We start from the raw sequence: 17,118 nt of genomic DNA on the forward strand, positions 1-17,118 counted from the left end.
AGGGCTGTTGACTTTGTGAATTCTTAGCTTAAAAGACTTGCTATGGGCAGTGACTTACCTTCAACCAAAGAGACCATTTTCAAATCAAAAAGTTGCTTTCAAAATGAAAACTCATCATATTCTATGAAATACTCAAAATTCTTTATTTCAGACCAGTATTGTTACAAGCATCCATTTCTTCCTCTGCACTTGCACATGATCAAAGTTGGCACTTCCAACCACAAAAATGTTAAATAGTTATTACAGTACAGGCACAAAGTAGCCAAAAAGCTTTACTCATCAAGCAAAGCCATTATTGTGCTCTAACAGCATTTATTACCAGTGCATAAACTGATCGCCCCTCCTAAGAGCAAGCAGGAAAGGGAAATTTCCCTTAACTGAAGGAACACAGATGGCAGCTCTGCTGCTAAAGCAGTCATTTCATCAGTGGAAGAATGACAGATACCTGGATACACTGGACATCTTTCTTCACTGCTTTCAGTGGCACTTACTGATTCACGTGAGTTTGTTCAGAACTGGATTAAACATCTTTACAGGTGTCCACTACTGCTTCAGTTATTATAATCACTATCGGAGTTCCACATTTGAAGAATCAACATGATTTTTTAAAAAATGAAACAATAAACCCCCAGAAGACTGTTGCAGTTCTCTTGCCTGAGAGCCTGATTCATAACCATCATTGAAAATCTCTTTCCTTTCTAGAAGCATCAAGAAGGCAGCACCTGAGACAGTTTGTATCAACTAACTCTGAATTAACTAGTGTATGTTACTGTGTTTCAAACTTCCAGTTACAGTGGTAAGTCTAGCAATTAGCATATGGAATGAGTATCAGATACTTACGTGTACCAAAGGCAAGTTAGTCACAAAAATCTCTACAAATACCTTACAAACAAAACTAGCAGTGAACACTGCTATCTTTACACAGAACTTGTTCATGAACACAACTGATTGGGCAGCCATCTGGAAAACAAGCTGATAGCTGTGTTACAGAAATAGCCAAACAAATATTTGATCATAGTAACTGTATGAACAAGTGTTAGAGCGAGAGAAGTAAACATGATTCAATTAGCACGAACTCCACTTATACAAGAGTGCCTCCAAGCCACAGAATGCATAGCTTCAGTTTTACACTAATCATCAATACTTCCAATACATGCAACTGAGTCTGGCCAGCGTGTCTGAGCAGGCAAAGCAACATAATTCCATTGGTTTTCTCTACAGCACGCAGGCCCACTCAACTGGCATGAATGCCAGTCTTTGCCTATACAGGACACTTGGCAGCAGCAGGTGCCCTGCAGCTCAGAACAGAGGGAAACAGCAGAATGCTTCTGTCAGAGGTAAGGTTCAACCTATGCAAGGTATGTGCACAGTTTGTTTCTAGGCACGTCTTTGGTTACATTCTCAACACAGTCTGCTTTATAAAATAATAAATAAAACAGCCACGATTTGGCTAAAATCCAGGCAATGATTAAAAACTTCTTTTTTTCAGAAACTCAGACGAAGAAGTCCCTTTAAATTCATGTTTTGTTATATCCATAAACGGTAAAATCCCAGTGCTACAGTAAGGCATGTAAATACTGAACCTGAAAGAAAATAAAGATGGGGAGGAAAATGGCATTAATATTGACATTAAATAACATTAAATCAATAACTCTCAAACATCTCTTCAGAAAGCTAGGTACACCTCTTACTACAATATTAAATGTTCAACAACCACCCCACCCCCATGCGAGAAATCAAGTTTTTTCATTTAGAACAAACCATTTCAAGGTAGGAAGAGTATAAAAATGACAAATAAGGAGAGAAAAAAACAAAAGAGAATGCTGGAAAACTATCAAAAGGCTGAAAGAAACCCTTACTTGCTTACCATTCCAAAAAGATCAATATAGCAAGTTACAGATGTAAAATGAGGAAATAAGTAACAGGATTAATAAATCACAGACAAGTACTTAGCAAACAAATAAACGGAAGCCATTTTTAACAAGGCTTTTCCAATTTTAAAATTTCTACTTAAATGAAATCACATTTTTCTTTCAAGATATACACACAAAATATTTTTGCCTTTATTTGCAACAGCAGTACTTCAAACACAATGCAAATGATTTTTAATTATTTTTTCTTCCATTTAGAGTTCAACTTGGTTTTGAGTAGGAATGGCAGGGAAAAGAATTTCCTCTCATTTTAATAAAGCACCTTTTATTTTCCATTTTACTCGTTCTCTTTAAAAGATTTGTCTGAAATATAGTACTATGAATAGGCTTATGTGATTGTACTTTTGATAAAACCCACCATGAAAAAATAATCAGAAAATCTAAATCAGAAGAATAATAATTTTCTACCGCAAACCTCATTTAATAGTACTGCACGCTCAGTACTAAAATGTCAAAATATTAAAGTTACCTAGGGCAATAGTAGGCACACATACATAATATTTTCTCCAAGCACTTCTGTAAATATGCAAATTTAAAGAATATGTGGCCTTGAACAGTCAGAAAAGCTGAAATGTTCCTTTCTGCACATAGATCTCCATCAGATGGATGAAGAAGTAAGGCACAAAGCAGGCTGCTTACATAAATTAAGTCAGGCACAGAAGAACTTTTTGGTCCTTGTTAACAGGCAGACATTTAAATTTCTCACACATATTATTATTAACAGTATAAAGAAGGGCAAAAACCTGAAATAAGCCCATGCAAAATAAAGTTGTGTATCACAGAAAACTGTGTGTTAAGTACAGAAATAAGGCTGCTAATTCTGCCTAAGACTATTTCAATTTTGTTTGTTTGGGTTTTTTTTAATCAGGGCCTTTATGAATAGAGTCAATTGAGAGTTTGCCAAACATTTAACAGTGTTTGGCAGTTTCACCATCAGAGACAAACCCCAGATTCCTTACCTGCTAAGTATTTAATATTATCAAGTTTGTGTGATTCGAGCATTGTTTTCAGATCTGCAACTTCTGTATCTATTTTTCTGTCTGTTTGGGTCAGAGCTCGGTCTTGTTGTGCATGCTAAAAAGCAAAAGCCACAAAATTATGCAATTTGAACACTTCCTAGTTTATTTAGAAATTTAACCCATCCCTTCAAGTTGTATTTTTGCTTCCTCCTTAAATGCATGTTAATTTGCATTCTCACAGAAGTTTCAGAATATTCTGAGTTGGAAGGGATCCACAAAGATAAGTCCAGCTCTGAAGTGAATGGCCTGTACAGGGATGGAGTCCACAACCTTGGTGTCATTAGCATCATGCTCTAACCAATTGAGATAATACAGACCTTATTCAAAGAGAAGAAGTTCCTTCTTAGCTGCTTATATCCAAGGAATTGAGTAATTTGGTGAACTCAGGAAATGTATGTGATTACATGTTCCTTAACAAGTAATCTAGAAACTGGCAGAACTGGATGCCTTCTTATCTCAATCTAACAGCATAAACATTAACTTCAATCTGTCATTCAGCCCACTGACTAAAGTCACTGCTCAATTGTAAGAGCTATTGAGAAGCCTAAGAGCCTCTCGTGACAAAATCATACTGGAGCAGAGAGATTTATGGATCATTTAAAAACTGAGAATTGGTCTTCTGTTGTAGGAAAGCACATCTTTGTCTTGCAATGAGTTTTACCACAAAACCAGCTACAAATTCAGAATTTGATTATGATAGAAGACAGGACTTCTGCTAAAAAATATGGGATAGAATTACTACAGAAGAGACTGAAAAATCCAACTTGTAAACTGAGAACAACAGCTGCTGAGTTGCTGATAGTTTCAGATCAGCACTACTGAAACATTGTGAATCAGTTAATGATTTACTGCTAGATGACTTCATAAGGATAATTCCCTAAACTACAGGAAGGAAACAAAGAGAAGTAGCAGTGCTTGGTAAAAACCTCCTCTAAAATGAAGGCAAATCAGTCTAGCAATGAGTTTCTCTCTGAATGTGGTGGAAAGAATTAATTTCACGCTATGAGTGGAATTTCATTTACAGAAAATACTACATGCATGTGGTTTCAAAATAAAGTGACTACTGAACAGCTTATATATACATGCAGAGGGTCTAATAATATATATGAATTTTTATTCTGTAGACACTTAAGTTAAAGTGCATAAGGACATCACCAAGTCCATAAAGGATACCAGGTCCATAACACAAGTACAAAAAGATTTGCTGTGTTATAATCAGCTACTAAGTTCTTACCAATTCCACTATTTCTGTCCTCATTTCAAGTAGTTTTCTTTCATTAAGTGAATACTAGAAGAGGGGAAAAAAAAGTTAAACATGATACCGTCCTTAAACTTTTTTTCCTTTTTTTTTTTTTTTCCCACTTAAAAGCATGTTTCTCTGTTTCCAAATTACGTAGAACACATAATCTGGACAAGATTATTGCCTGGCAGCACTTGGCAGACAGCATTGTAGGGTACCTGCTGTCCTTCTGAAAAGCACACTTCAGAAATGTGAAGTGCAACAAGTTCTTCAGACACCCACCTTTCACAAAGACTGTATATATTAGTAAGCAGCTGGAAGAAAGGCTGGCAGATTTGCATTTCTGAAAAACAAGGACCTATGACTCTGAGCAGTAACTCTGGAACAGTTGACTAATCCATTGAGCATACAAGCACAACCAAGACACAACCATCTGCTGCCTTCAGGAAGGGGAGAACACTTTTAAATCACATCAAACTCAGTTATTAACGAAATGTTTAGCCAGCACTGTATGCACTCAAAATTCGAATTGTTCTGACCTCTGCCATTTCATGGTGTATTTGTCAAAAACAGAACATTTGTATCACACATGAAGCCTTTTGTTGGGGGATCATCAGAAGTTGTGGCTTATTTTTAAGTTATGGCTATTTGGGTTCAAGGAAAAGTTAAATCCAAAATAAGGAAGCATGCCTTTAAAGCAGGTTACCTTTCTGACTCATGAACAGGCTTGATTTACCTTGACACCTATAATGGTTCCTGCCCCACTACTGGAGCAATTAAATTATTCATAGACAATGGATAAAGCACCAGTCTCCAGTGAAGAGTACTAAGGTCATCAGGCAACCATCTCAGAATCCTGAGTTAAACAGCAATAACCTTACCTATTGACATTCCCATGTGGAAAGTCACCTTATTTTTCTGTCACTCTGGAAGCTTATTTCATTTTAACATTAAAATCAGATTAATCTACAGAAATGCCTCAGCACTGAAAAACACTCCTTAAAGATCTAGAGCTCTGTTTGGACTTTTGACTGATCTCAAGTTGAAGCTAAAAGACAGCAGGCTGCTACAAATGTAGAAAACTACATAAAAACAAATAACAGCATGTCTACAATTAATGAAAGAGTCACTAGATTCTGCAAAATGAAGAGAAGGATAAAAAAAGAAATTCAGATATTTTATATAAATTTCCATTTTTGAAAGTGTCAAGATGCCAGAGTATTTATAAAATAATCTAATCAAAATTATGTTTGGGTAGAAATGCAAGAATTGGACCTCACATTAATGAATTGATCAGTACCAAAAGAACCATGAGAATTAAAATAATTTTATGGACTGAAATAGTTTGTCTGTTTTATTTAAATACGTGCAGTTAGCCACATACACATCTTCTGAATTATTTATATCCTACGAGCTTCTTTCTGGATGTTTCTTAAAGTTTTGTTTTGTGTCTAGAACTCTCTAAGTCAGACCCAAGGATTTTAATCTTAGGTTTAAGACAGTGAAATTGACATTTTACTGCAAGCCATCACCACGTCTGTAACAACAACATAAACAGTGCATAGAAACAAAAGAAGGAAGGACAAGGCTAAATCTCCCCCTCTGCAATTCAACAGGGAGATTTCGCCTGAAGTCCGCTTTTTCACAGTGCAGAAAAAATTCAATTTTGTCAGATACATCTTGAGTTTTTTAACAGCAAACTTAGAGGCACTGTGATGCATGAACACATGAATATATATAAATTTTTGTACTGTACTTCACATTTTTAAATCACATCTGTACACTGAAGATATAAGTCGCAGCATAAAAAGATGTGCACTAAGCAATGTAGGATTCTCTGAGAAATAAAGCTGTAAGATAATAAACTACAAAAAACAAAAGATAAAGCATTTGGAGTTTGAAACATGAGACTGCCAACATAAGTGAAATTCTCTTTCAGCACTTTTTCCATGTAAAAATGAAGGATAAGAACATTTTACTTATTGCTTCAAGTTAAAACAATTAAAACTTTGGACATTTCTCTTCTGAAAAGTAACTTAGTAAGAATGCACAGTAACCCTCAATTATCCTGAGTTTTATTCTTAGAAAGCTGAGTATTCAGTCCACAGTCACATTACAATTGAAGTAAATATAACAATGATGCTGTGCCTACTATAGAAAATACTGGACTATGTCTTTCCCCCAACTCAGCATATGTGCTACAACCTGCTCCCCATTCAGCTGCCTTTTTCCTTTTCTGTTCACACACTGCAGAGCTGGCAATTAAATGGTGGGGTGGAGGGAGGAAAAAAAAGAAGAGCAGTCTCCATAGAAACTATGAAATTATAGTTGCACAACAGACTACAAAGTTGGTCAACTTTTTAAAGAGAAAGTTGACGTGCACAGTTTGCCTTTCCTGGGAGGCAAAATAAAGTTGTGTTCTGCACAATAGACAAAAGCCCAGATTCCTACATGAATATACAAGAAAACACTGCTGCCTAATTTATCACTGCTGCAGTGGCTTCATATAGGTTTTGTAAACCCAAAGTATTGCAAATCTTATGAAATACACAATGACTACATTTCATATGATGTTTTTTTAAAACATTAGCATGAAGTATTAACCTTTAAACAAGAAGTGTACCTGCTCAAATTGTACTTTATTCAAGCATCTACCACAGGCTAACAGACTGTTAGTCATTATACTGAATCACCAACACAGCTGTTACCTAAACTAATCACTGTGAAAAACTTCTAGGGGCACACACAGAAGATAAATGATATCTACATGAACAGTTCTTACTACCTGGATTGAAGATAAATATTACATCTTTATGATGCACCTGGGAAAAAGGACTGAGTAAGAAATAATAATAATACAGAAAAAGTCATTAAAAGATCCTTCAATTTAGAAGATGCCATTTCACTGAGATCATAAAAGCTACTGGAAAAAAAATCTATGAGAACAGAACTCTGTTTAGAGTGCTGTGTATAATGCAAAAACTTGTTAATCTTCTAATTTTACATCTACATTATCCTAATTTAAGATTACATCAATTCAGATCTGCCAGGTATTTCAAAGCTCAAAACCAGTATGAACGAGGATAACTTACAATTAAAACTACAACTAGTTCCACAATAGGTATTTCCTGACAAACTAGATACAGGGAAATGAAATATTTTCAATGATGATTCAACAAAATGTTGAATTAAGTTAAAAGGTTTATTAAGTGTGAAAATAGAGAAAGAGATATACTAATAAAATAGAAAACCCTCTAGGCAGCTAGTCAGCATATTAGATTAAATATCTAATATATTTAAGTGTAATATGTTAATCCTGATATTAGAACAAGATTAAAATAAGGAAAACATACATACCCAAACATGGCACCTTGCATGAACCAGCATAAGGATGACTAACTTGGATTAATACCATCTTGAAGCTGAGTGATGCAATAGGTTAGTATGAAAATGCTCTTTGGGTAAGATGCTTTTACCCAGATTTGGAGATTACTCAGTATTGAGATGTTTCTAAAAGAAAGTAACCAAAACTTACCAGTTCTTTTACTCTGCTCTTCTCTAGGTTTAGGTTTAACTTGTTATCTGCACGAACTTTGGTAATTTCATCCTAATGGAAAAAATTGATAAAGCAGCAGGTAAGATTTTCTGTTTAGTCATAAGCAGAAAGAATTAGACAAATATATTGTATCTTTATGTATGTATCTCATGAATTGAGCTTCTCTCCAATTAATGTATATAATTTTCAGAAGTATTTCTATTCTTCGCCTGGGAAATATGATGTTCTATAGTATGAATTGGATCTCAAAATCAAAAACTAGAAAATACTTTTAACCCTGAGAACAGCACTTAACTGAGAGCACATCCTTCTATAAATGCAGAGCATGTTTCATATACCCTGTAACTCTCTCTGATATCTAGAAACACATGCCTGGCTACACCTGTAAGTTGGATTTCTTCCACAAAGCAATCTTGATGCTCAAAATAACTTTCAAAGCAGTTTCTCACCTTCCAATGTAAAAGAAAATCTGTTTCCAAAGACTACATCTAGGGTTTTCAGAAAAAGCTACAGACATTTTAAAAGTCAGGAAACTTTTATTTACATTTTTATACACCTAACTTCTTAAAACTACCATTAAGTTATACACTTGCATTTGACTTTATCAATAGCTGTGAGCTACTCCTGCTTTTCCCAGTGACAGCTGCCATTTTAATGCAACCTCCTGGCAGGAATTTCAGCCAGCTGACAGTTTGTCATGCAGCAAACTGCTGATCAGATGAATATGTGGGAGAAGCAAAAGACTGCTGATGCTCTGGGAGATTCTACTGCTAGAACCAAGTAAGCATTTCTCAAGTAGGCCAATGCCAACTCATTAGGTTAGCATTAACAATAATTAGACTCAATTTCTATGCTTGAATTTTGAACTTTTAATTGGTTTATCATTAGTTGTCATTGCAACAGAATACGTTACAGTTTGATAAAGAAAAAAATAGAAATATTTTTCCTTGAAAATTTATGTTGTGTCTTTTTGAGCAAGCATAGAACAACCTGCCCTTGTGAGAATTAAATTTACAGTTAAAAGTAAACTATGAAGACATCTAGCTTTTGAGAAAAGATGACTCAGATCCTTGATGCTCTCTACCAGTGGATTACACTAACGCATTTACATGCAACTGAAGGCATAAAATAAGTTACAATTCAAAAATTAGATGCCAAATGTATTTTAAAATAAGTTTTCTACACAGAGCCTGTTTTCGTGCAATGGTCATTTGCTCCCAAACAAACAGGACCAAACATAATGGTCCCAAACTTGGTGGCCTTAAAAACCCATTTTAAATTGTTACATTTGTTGACTGTTTTAAATTCTGGACAGGTAACAGGTAAGCCTTCAGAGAAAAAAGAAACAAAAAATCACCAAACTGAGCAATCAAACTCCCACAATTAGTAAGTACTATAATTTTAAATGTATGCTGCATCTTTAATGTACAGGCAGCCCTAAATGCAGAACTTCCCTCAGCCTTAACTGTGACACAGCAGCTACTTTCTGAATCTAAATTAAGGACATATAAGTAAAAATATCATCAGTTATATTTTGGTTCACCTCTTGTACTAGTCACAGTTTCCTGTCCCCATAAATGAAGTATGCATGAAAGTGCCTTTGCTGCAGCCCACACTGTACTGTCAACAGCAATTTCAGTATCACATGTATCATAACAATTAAGCACAGCTTAGAAAATAAAATTCTGAAAGGAACACTTTGTATTTTTTCCAGCTAATTAGACAGGTGTTAATTCTTAATTATATTGGTACGGTATCTTACCATGACTTGCTTCTTCATCTGTTGGAGTTCAAGTTTTATTTTCTGTGAGAGTACAAAAAAAATTGTAGACTTTATTACTGTATATAAAACCACACAATCTAGAAATCTACTGAATTTGCATGATCAGTAACAGTGACTATAATCCATAATATGAAAAGGCAGGCAAACCAAGCACTATTCTATGTCCTCAGTATGCATATAGATGAATACACATGCCTGTTTACTCAGTACTGTGCCCTTCCAAACAACAGCACAAGGCAGAAATTAGCAGTGTCCCACTCCTAATGTAGCCCAGGAGGCCATTGGCTGCTTTTGCCACAAGGACTCATCACTGGCTCATGGTCAACTTGCTGTCCACCCAGGCCCTTCCTGCCAAGCTGCTTTCCCTTTGGTTACCCCCAGCCTGTCCTGGTGGCTGAGGGTATTCCCAGAGACAGGACTGGGCATTTCCATTCATTCAACTTCATTTGATTGCTGTCATTCCATTTTCCTAGCTTGTTGATATTCCCATGAATGGCACCACAACTGCCTAATGTATCAGCTGCTACTCCCAGCTTTGGATCATCTGCAGACTTGCTGAAGGTGCCCTCTGCTCTGCACCGTCAACAAGGTCATTAAATCACAGAATCACCAGGATGGAAGAGACCTCTGAGATCATCGAGTCCAACCCATGCCCTAACACCTCAACTAAACCATGGCACTGAGTGCCACATCCCATCTTTTTTAAACACATCCAGGGATGGTGATTCCACCACCTCCCCAGGCAGACAATTCCAGTACTTCACCACTCTTTCCATGAAAAACTTTTTCCTAATATCCAACCTCTATTTCCCTCGGCGCAGCTTAAGACTGTGTCCTCTCGTTCTATCAACTGCTGCCTGGAGAAAGAGACCACCCCCCACCTGACTACAACCACCTTTCAGGAAGTTGTAGAGAGTGATAAGGTCACCCCTGAGTCTCCTTTTCTCCAGGCTAAACAACCCCAGCTCCCTCAGTCGTTCCTCATAGGGCTTGTGTTCCAAGCCCCTCACCAGCCTTGTTGCCCTCCTCTGGACACGTTCAAGCATCTCAACGTCCTTCCTGAACTCAGGGGCCCAGAACTGGACACAGCACTCAAGGTGCGGCCTCACTAGTGCCGAGTACAGGGGAAGAATGATTTTCCTGGTCCTGCTGGCCACCCTGTTTTTGACACAGGCCAGAATGCCCTTGGCCTTCTTGGCCACCAGGGCACACTGCTGGCTCATGTTTAATCGGCTGTTGACCAATACCCCCAGGTCCCTTTCCACCTGGGCACTGTCCAGCCACACCGCCTCCAGCCTGTAACGTTGCAGGGGGTTACTGTGGCCAAAACACAGGACTCGGCACTTGGACTTACTAAACTTCATCCTATTGGACTCTGCCCACCCATCCAACCATTCCAGGTCCCTCTGCAGAGCTCTCCTACCTTCCAGCAGATTGACACATGCTCCCAGCTTAGTGTCATCCGCAAATTAACTAATGAAAGACTCAGTACCCTCATCCGTGTAACCAATAAAAATATTGAACAGAACTGGCCCCAGCACAGACCCCTGAGGGACCCCACTAGTGAATGGCCACCAAACCATCCCAGCCCCAGTCATCTCCTTAGGTACAAGATGCTTTTCTACATCATTAGGAAAAAAAAAAACAAAGGCAAGTTCTAGAGTAGCACTTTCCAAGACAGTGACTTTTACCTCGTTTTCTGAGCGAAGTGCTGAAAATTCACTTTTTTCCAAAATAATCATGTCCTTTTTCACACCACCAATATGGGACATTACTTGCTGAAGTGCAATTTCCTTTAAAAGATGGAAGAAGAATCTCAGAACATATCACAACTATCATGCTTTTTCTCATCTATGCCTACAAATATGAAAGACTATTTTGGTACCCGGAAATTTTTAATTCAGCAATTTCAGATTGATTATCCAAGTTTCAGAAAGCAAGATAGAGTGACAGTGACAAAATAAGCAAGTTAGGCTCAAACGTTGGTAATGTCTGACAAAACTGGCAGTGCTAACACAGATCAGAATAATTCAATTATTAACCTAGGAAACATTTGCTTTTGGCTCAGCTGTCTCTGAGCCAAATGAGGAAAGCTGGCCTTCAATCCAAAATTCCTCAGCACAACCATACTCTTCTGTAATTACCTCCTTTTTTGCCTCTCCCGGCAAGGAAGTCACTCTGCCTCACTACTCAGAATCACGCACTGATGCTTTGAATTGCTCTTCTAGGTCCATTACACTGAACTGACAGAAGACAAACAAGAATTCTCTGCAACTTTCAAGAATGGAAAAGTCTGTAGACATTGTTCTAGGTCCTACACTACCCATACGTGCAAATAGCAACTGCCTGCTCTACTAAAGATCTTCCTCCAGTAAGTAGTCCCTTGCTTTTGGTTCTGGACTAAGACCCTACAAACCTGACACAGCACTCTAGCTTCAGTTTTGTCACAAAATGCTATTCTACCTTGCAGCATTTTATTTCGAAGTAGCATCTAAAGTTGCCTCTCCAGGCTACCTGACCACAAGACTAAAAAAAATGGGTCAGTGGTCTGGACACATTACAAAAAGTCTACAGAAAGAGTACTGCATGGACACCTCTTTTCTTACTCCTCAGTGTCTCCAGATGGCTCTTGTTCTCTCTTCTCCTCAGTGGACTCAGCAAACAGAGACCAGAATCTTCCATATTCTTTCTCCTCTTCATGTCTATACATACACACACATGCATATCTGTTTTACCCTAAGGTTTTATCTAACCAAGGTAATACTTTGATAATAGCTCATCCACAACATTCCGTATCTTTCTTCCAATTCTCTGTTCTCTTTCTGCAGAAGCCCTTGTGCAAAGACTATAGGAAGTACAGATTTATCATGTGGCCCAGTGTTGATGGCACACACACTTCCCGAGCTGCCATACAAACCTACACATTGCATCTTAATGGCAGAAAGTCACCTGAGGGTCAAATCTAACAGTCTCAGAAAACTTCCACTATCAGTAGCAACATTAAACTCAACAAAAAACAACATTCATTAAAAAAAGCTAGGCACAGAAGGAGGCTGAGACTGTTTATTGTAAAATACAGCTAACCATGGGAGAAAAGGACCCTTTGACATGGCATTCTCTGAGTGACTGTGGAACAAATTCAGCACAAGAGGATGAAGGACTCCCACATCTGGTCTGCCTACAATCTAAATGCTAGTAAGGATGGCCTGAAACCCCCCTAGATGGAAAGTGGCACAAAATCCACCTTTGCAGTATTCCACTTTTTAATGAGATACCCTTCTGCCAAGACTATTATACTACAGGCACAGCAGCTGCTGTTTTCTCATGTCTCGAAACAGCAGCCTTGTTACTATGAAACAAGTTACTACTTGAGTTCAGAAGGTGACCTGGGACTGGGAACCCCAGGCTCACAGAGCAGCCCCAGCGGTTGTACTTCAGCTCGATTCTAATACAACAAAATGTCACTGTGAGACATAGAGATAAATAAAAAAGTCCCACATAACAGGGTGGTAAATAACTGAGTGGATCTGTACTTCCTTGTTACAAGTCTACAAAAGAATACATGTAGAAATTAAAATCCATGCATTGAATACCTCTTATGCCTGCCTAAGCCTTCTCAGTAACTCTGTGTCATACTGTAAGGTTGAAACTAAAAAACTACTTGTGGTTCGCATACCAACACACAGTACTAAAATCTCAAGGTCCGTCACAACACTTTGGTAACTATCTGATAAACTCAATACAAAATGAACCAGTCAATAGATGCAGAGGAATGTTTTCTCTTCACCTTCAAACTTTTAAAATGCAGTGTCTAACAGTAACAAATAGCAACACATATTTCATTAGCAGGCATACAAGGCTTTAATTTACTTTAACTCCACCACTGCCTCTGATCTAACCTGCTGTACTTTGGTGACCATGTCCTTGTAAATCATATCCAGGTTGGTGTTCATGATTTTCACTAACGCAGATACAATGACCTCCGACTGCTGAGTAGTGAACCCTAAGCGAAACAAAATGCGACATTCAGACAGAGATCCAAATCTGGACAGTTTACAGAAACGCCACTTGCTGATACTCAGCACCAAATTACAACAAATGTCAGTTATGAAAGATAATAAAACACAGACCTCTTGATCCAGCACTAACAAAAGAACACAGTCAGTACCTCCAAGTTTCCCCACCCCAAAACTAAGTCTGTGACATAGGATGACTGCTTCCGTAGTGCAGCACTGTTATACTATCACAAGGATAAACAGGGAGTTTTCTAGAGTTACTGTGGAATGTCACCTCTCACATGTGGTTATCTCCACGAGCAAGCAAGAATTCTGACTCTGAAAAGCAGATACTTACTTCATTATACTATAAAACTTCAGTACCACTGAAGATGTACAAAACTCAACAACTAAAAACAAAGCCAACTGCCCTGATTTTAGGTCTGCCAGCTTCTGAGTGCTTATCAGAAAATTTTTAAACTGAATGTACTGGAAACTATAGTAAAACACTGTCCCTAAAATATACCTTCATCTTTTCCACCCTCATAATGTAGGAATAAAAATATCACGAACAAAAGTTAATCATTATGAAAAGAAACACTTTCAAAAGCATGATTATTTCAAACTAACCAGCAGTTCAGCATCAGCGAGCACAGCTGAGAGCAAGTCACTTTCAACAACTGAGCTGATATAAAAGTTTACTACCACCAAAAGGCTCCCTCTCCACTTATCCTTCCTTTTGACACTCTGACCTGTGCTCACTCAATTGAGCCAGCAGCTCATTAAATTAGTGTCTCAGAATATCAACCAAGCAAAAGGGTTGGAGAGTTTCCTAAGAAGTTCCTGGCACATGGAAAAAGAAGAAATCACCTGGCAGGGGGAAGGGGACTAGGACCTCTCTGTTTTAGGAATGGAGAGCTATTACAAGACTCTTCAGTATACTGAGCTTCACTTTAGGGTACCTCTCCCACCTCAGCATTGAATCCAAAATAATCTATTCCCCTATATATATTTTAGCATAATACTGTTTTATAGAGAATCCTATGCTCTATCCTAAAAGCTGCACTGTACAAAGTAGCCTGTATTCCATCTGATTGTAACACACTGATGCATATTCAAGGTGCAATATACTACATATGAAGGAATCCAATTAATACATTTTAAACCACTATCTTGAAAACTCTGGAGTTTTTTGCTCTCAGTTCTTAAAATTTCATTTTTTTCTTAGTATTTGTAACTACCAATATGGTAATAAATAATTCCAAACAAAGTTATATAGGCTCACTGTTTCCTTTTTGAAAGAAAACCCTGTATGTCCTTACCCAGTATATAGATAAGCCCCAAAAGATCCATCAGAAACAAGATATAACACTACATGTCAAGGAAAAGTAACAAACTTTGTAAACTAAAAAACCACTCATGAAAGACACTAAAAGTAGTTACTTTGTTCAAACAAATTACCATTTGCTTCCAAGAGGCATACCAGCGCATGAGTGTCAAAATAAAGCCTCCTATTTCCCAGTAAGGAAATATTCTCTTTGCTTTGTAGAGATGACGACACAGAGATGCTTACATCTGGAAAAAAAAACCAAAACAAAATCAAAGTTATTTCTTAAGACTATTTTATCAACATGTTTGCTTTCCAGGAGTTTCCCTACTACCCAGAATGTTTTTCACTTAATGACAAAATACTTTGTGTTGAGATTACCACACAGCCTGCTTGGAAGTCAAAAGACATTTGACCAATAAATTCTATGTGCAAGAGCTAGAAAACAGGACACTACACTACTGCTGCCCTTACAAGATGCTCTCCATGAATACAGTGTTCTGGGAAAAATCCCACCAAGTGACAGGGTCCTGCATCTGGTTCCTTTACTGGAATCACCTCAGCAGATGGGACTTGTGAGCACTTCAAAGCTGTGAGGGCTAAATCCACACGCTCTGTCCCTTCTTTGTTAAAGAAGTGAACCTTTATCACTTGCCATTTAGAAAAAAAAAGTAATCGCTCACAATTTGCCATTTATTGTTTTTGCAGAAAATACTTTCAACATTGAATGCCGATCTAAGACAGTGCGTTGTTTCCACAGGAATATGTAGTGTATAAAGCACCCTGACAGAATTAACGTGAGGTGGGGCATGAGGTGAGTCGCCAAGAGGCAGAATCTGAGAATCAATTAGCTTGGAAAAGACCTTTGCGATCATCGAGTCCAACCTACGAGCGAGCACTACCTTGTCAACCAGACCATGGCACTGAGTGCCACGTCCAGTCTTTCCTTAAACACCTCTGGGGACGGTGACTCCACCACCTCCCTGGGCAGCCCATTCCAGAGTCCAGTCACCTTTTCTGTGAAGATATTCTTCCTAATGTCCAACCTAAACCTCCCCTGGCGCAGCTTGAGGCTACGTCCTCTTACCCTGTCGCTGGTTGTCTCGAAGAGGCCGACCTGCCCTTTGCAACCCTCTCCTTTCGAGTAGTTGTAGAGAGCGATAAGGTCCCCCCTGAGCCTCCTTTCCTCCAGACTAAACAGCCCCAACTCCTTCAGCTGCTCCGCATGGGACCTGCGCTTCAGACCCTTCTCCATGCCCACTGCCCGAGCTCTCTGTGCTCTCAGGACACTTCACTCCCAGAGGCTCACCCCGCTCCCCGCGGCGCCGCCGGCTCCCCCTGCCGCTCCCACCGCCCCTTCCCCACACGGCGCCGCCGCCGGGGCCCGGCTGCGCTGCGGGCGGGCACCGCCAGTCGCCGAGGCAGCGGCGCGCGGGGGACGCGGGCGCGCGGCCGTCACGTGAGGCGCCGTCCGAGCCGCGCGGCCGCGGCCGCAACAGCAGCAGCAGCAGCGCCCGCCCCCCGCCGCTCGCGGCCGCCTGGGCCCCGGCCATGGCCACGCCACCCGGTCCCGACGGCGGAAAAGGGGAGGGGAAGGACGGAAACCGCTGCCGCTGCCGCCGTCGCCACTACTGGGATGCCATCGCTGAGCACACGCCGCCCCGGCGTCTCACTTCCGCCACAGGCGCCGTCCCGCTTCCGCCTCCGGGACGCAGCCGAACACGGCAGGTGACGCCGCCAGCGACGGCGATTGATTCTACGGCTCACGCGGCAGCCGCGGCGAGAAGAGCGGCGCGGGCGGGCCCGGGTTTCTGCGGGGCGGTGCTTGCGAGGGCGGTGCGGGCTCGATCCGGTGGAGACGGGCAGTCCCCCGGTCATGGAATCGGAAAATCGTGGGGTCATAGTATCGTCAAGGCTGCAGGAGACCTTTGAGATCATCTAGTTCTACCGTCAGTGCAGCACGGCCACTGTAACCCCATAACTACCAAACCAGACAAACAATTTCAGACAAAACTTGTCGCTGTGCAGTGGAACTGAGATTTCGGGGCTTGAAGTTATTAACCGAGTAATGCGCAGGGGTGGGCAACTGGCTAGGTCTGGGGCCTTAACCATTGAACAGGTGCCCTAAGCACTAGAGTGGGTCAACTGTGCTGTGTGTTTCGTTCTGCCAAAAATGGAGGTTTCTGGGAAATACAGGAAAACAAGGTTTTTTCCTTAGGTGCTGTTGTTAAGACACAATATTTGTAAGAAATTAATAGGAGAAGAGG

The 17,118-nt window shown here is 39.7% G+C and overlaps 1 protein-coding gene across 2 annotated transcripts; it reads right to left on the minus strand.

The window, feature by feature from the left end:
- Positions 1-119: 119 nt before the first annotated feature.
- MCUR1 (mitochondrial calcium uniporter regulator 1) lies at positions 120-16,518 on the minus strand. Of its 2 annotated transcripts, XM_048308331.1 has the most exons (9): positions 16,161-16,518; positions 14,986-15,099; positions 13,429-13,532; positions 11,221-11,322; positions 9,509-9,550; positions 7,726-7,797; positions 4,185-4,238; positions 2,891-3,005; positions 120-1,583 (listed from the first exon to the last, which is right to left on the minus strand). In XM_048308331.1, the coding sequence occupies exons 1-9, from the start codon at positions 16,402-16,404 to the stop codon at positions 1,528-1,530; spliced, it is 903 nt and encodes a 300-aa protein (XP_048164288.1). In that variant the 5' UTR covers positions 16,405-16,518; the 3' UTR covers positions 120-1,527. The 2 variants fall into 2 exon arrangements, with proteins under 2 accessions (XP_048164288.1, XP_048164293.1); XM_048308336.1 differs by lacking the exon at positions 4,185-4,238.
- Between the last annotated feature and the right edge of the window lie 600 nt (positions 16,519-17,118).

This window comes from Corvus hawaiiensis, chromosome 1, assembly GCF_020740725.1.
Source record: "Corvus hawaiiensis isolate bCorHaw1 chromosome 1, bCorHaw1.pri.cur, whole genome shotgun sequence".
Lineage (NCBI taxonomy): Eukaryota > Metazoa > Chordata > Aves > Passeriformes > Corvidae > Corvus > Corvus hawaiiensis.

Excerpts from the sequence above, each read along its gene's own strand:
- MCUR1 (XM_048308331.1), bottom strand. The coding sequence starts at position 16,404 with ATGGCCGGGGCCCAGGCGGCCGCGAGCGGCGGGGGGCGGGCGCTGCTG. Across the intron at positions 9,551-11,220 it reads CACTTCGCTCAGAAAACGAG|AAAATAAAACTTGAACTCCA; the intron begins GTAAAAGTCACT and ends GTACTCTCACAG. Across the intron at positions 3,006-4,184 it reads GGACAGAAATAGTGGAATTG|CATGCACAACAAGACCGAGC; the intron begins GTAAGAACTTAG and ends TTTGCTTTTTAG.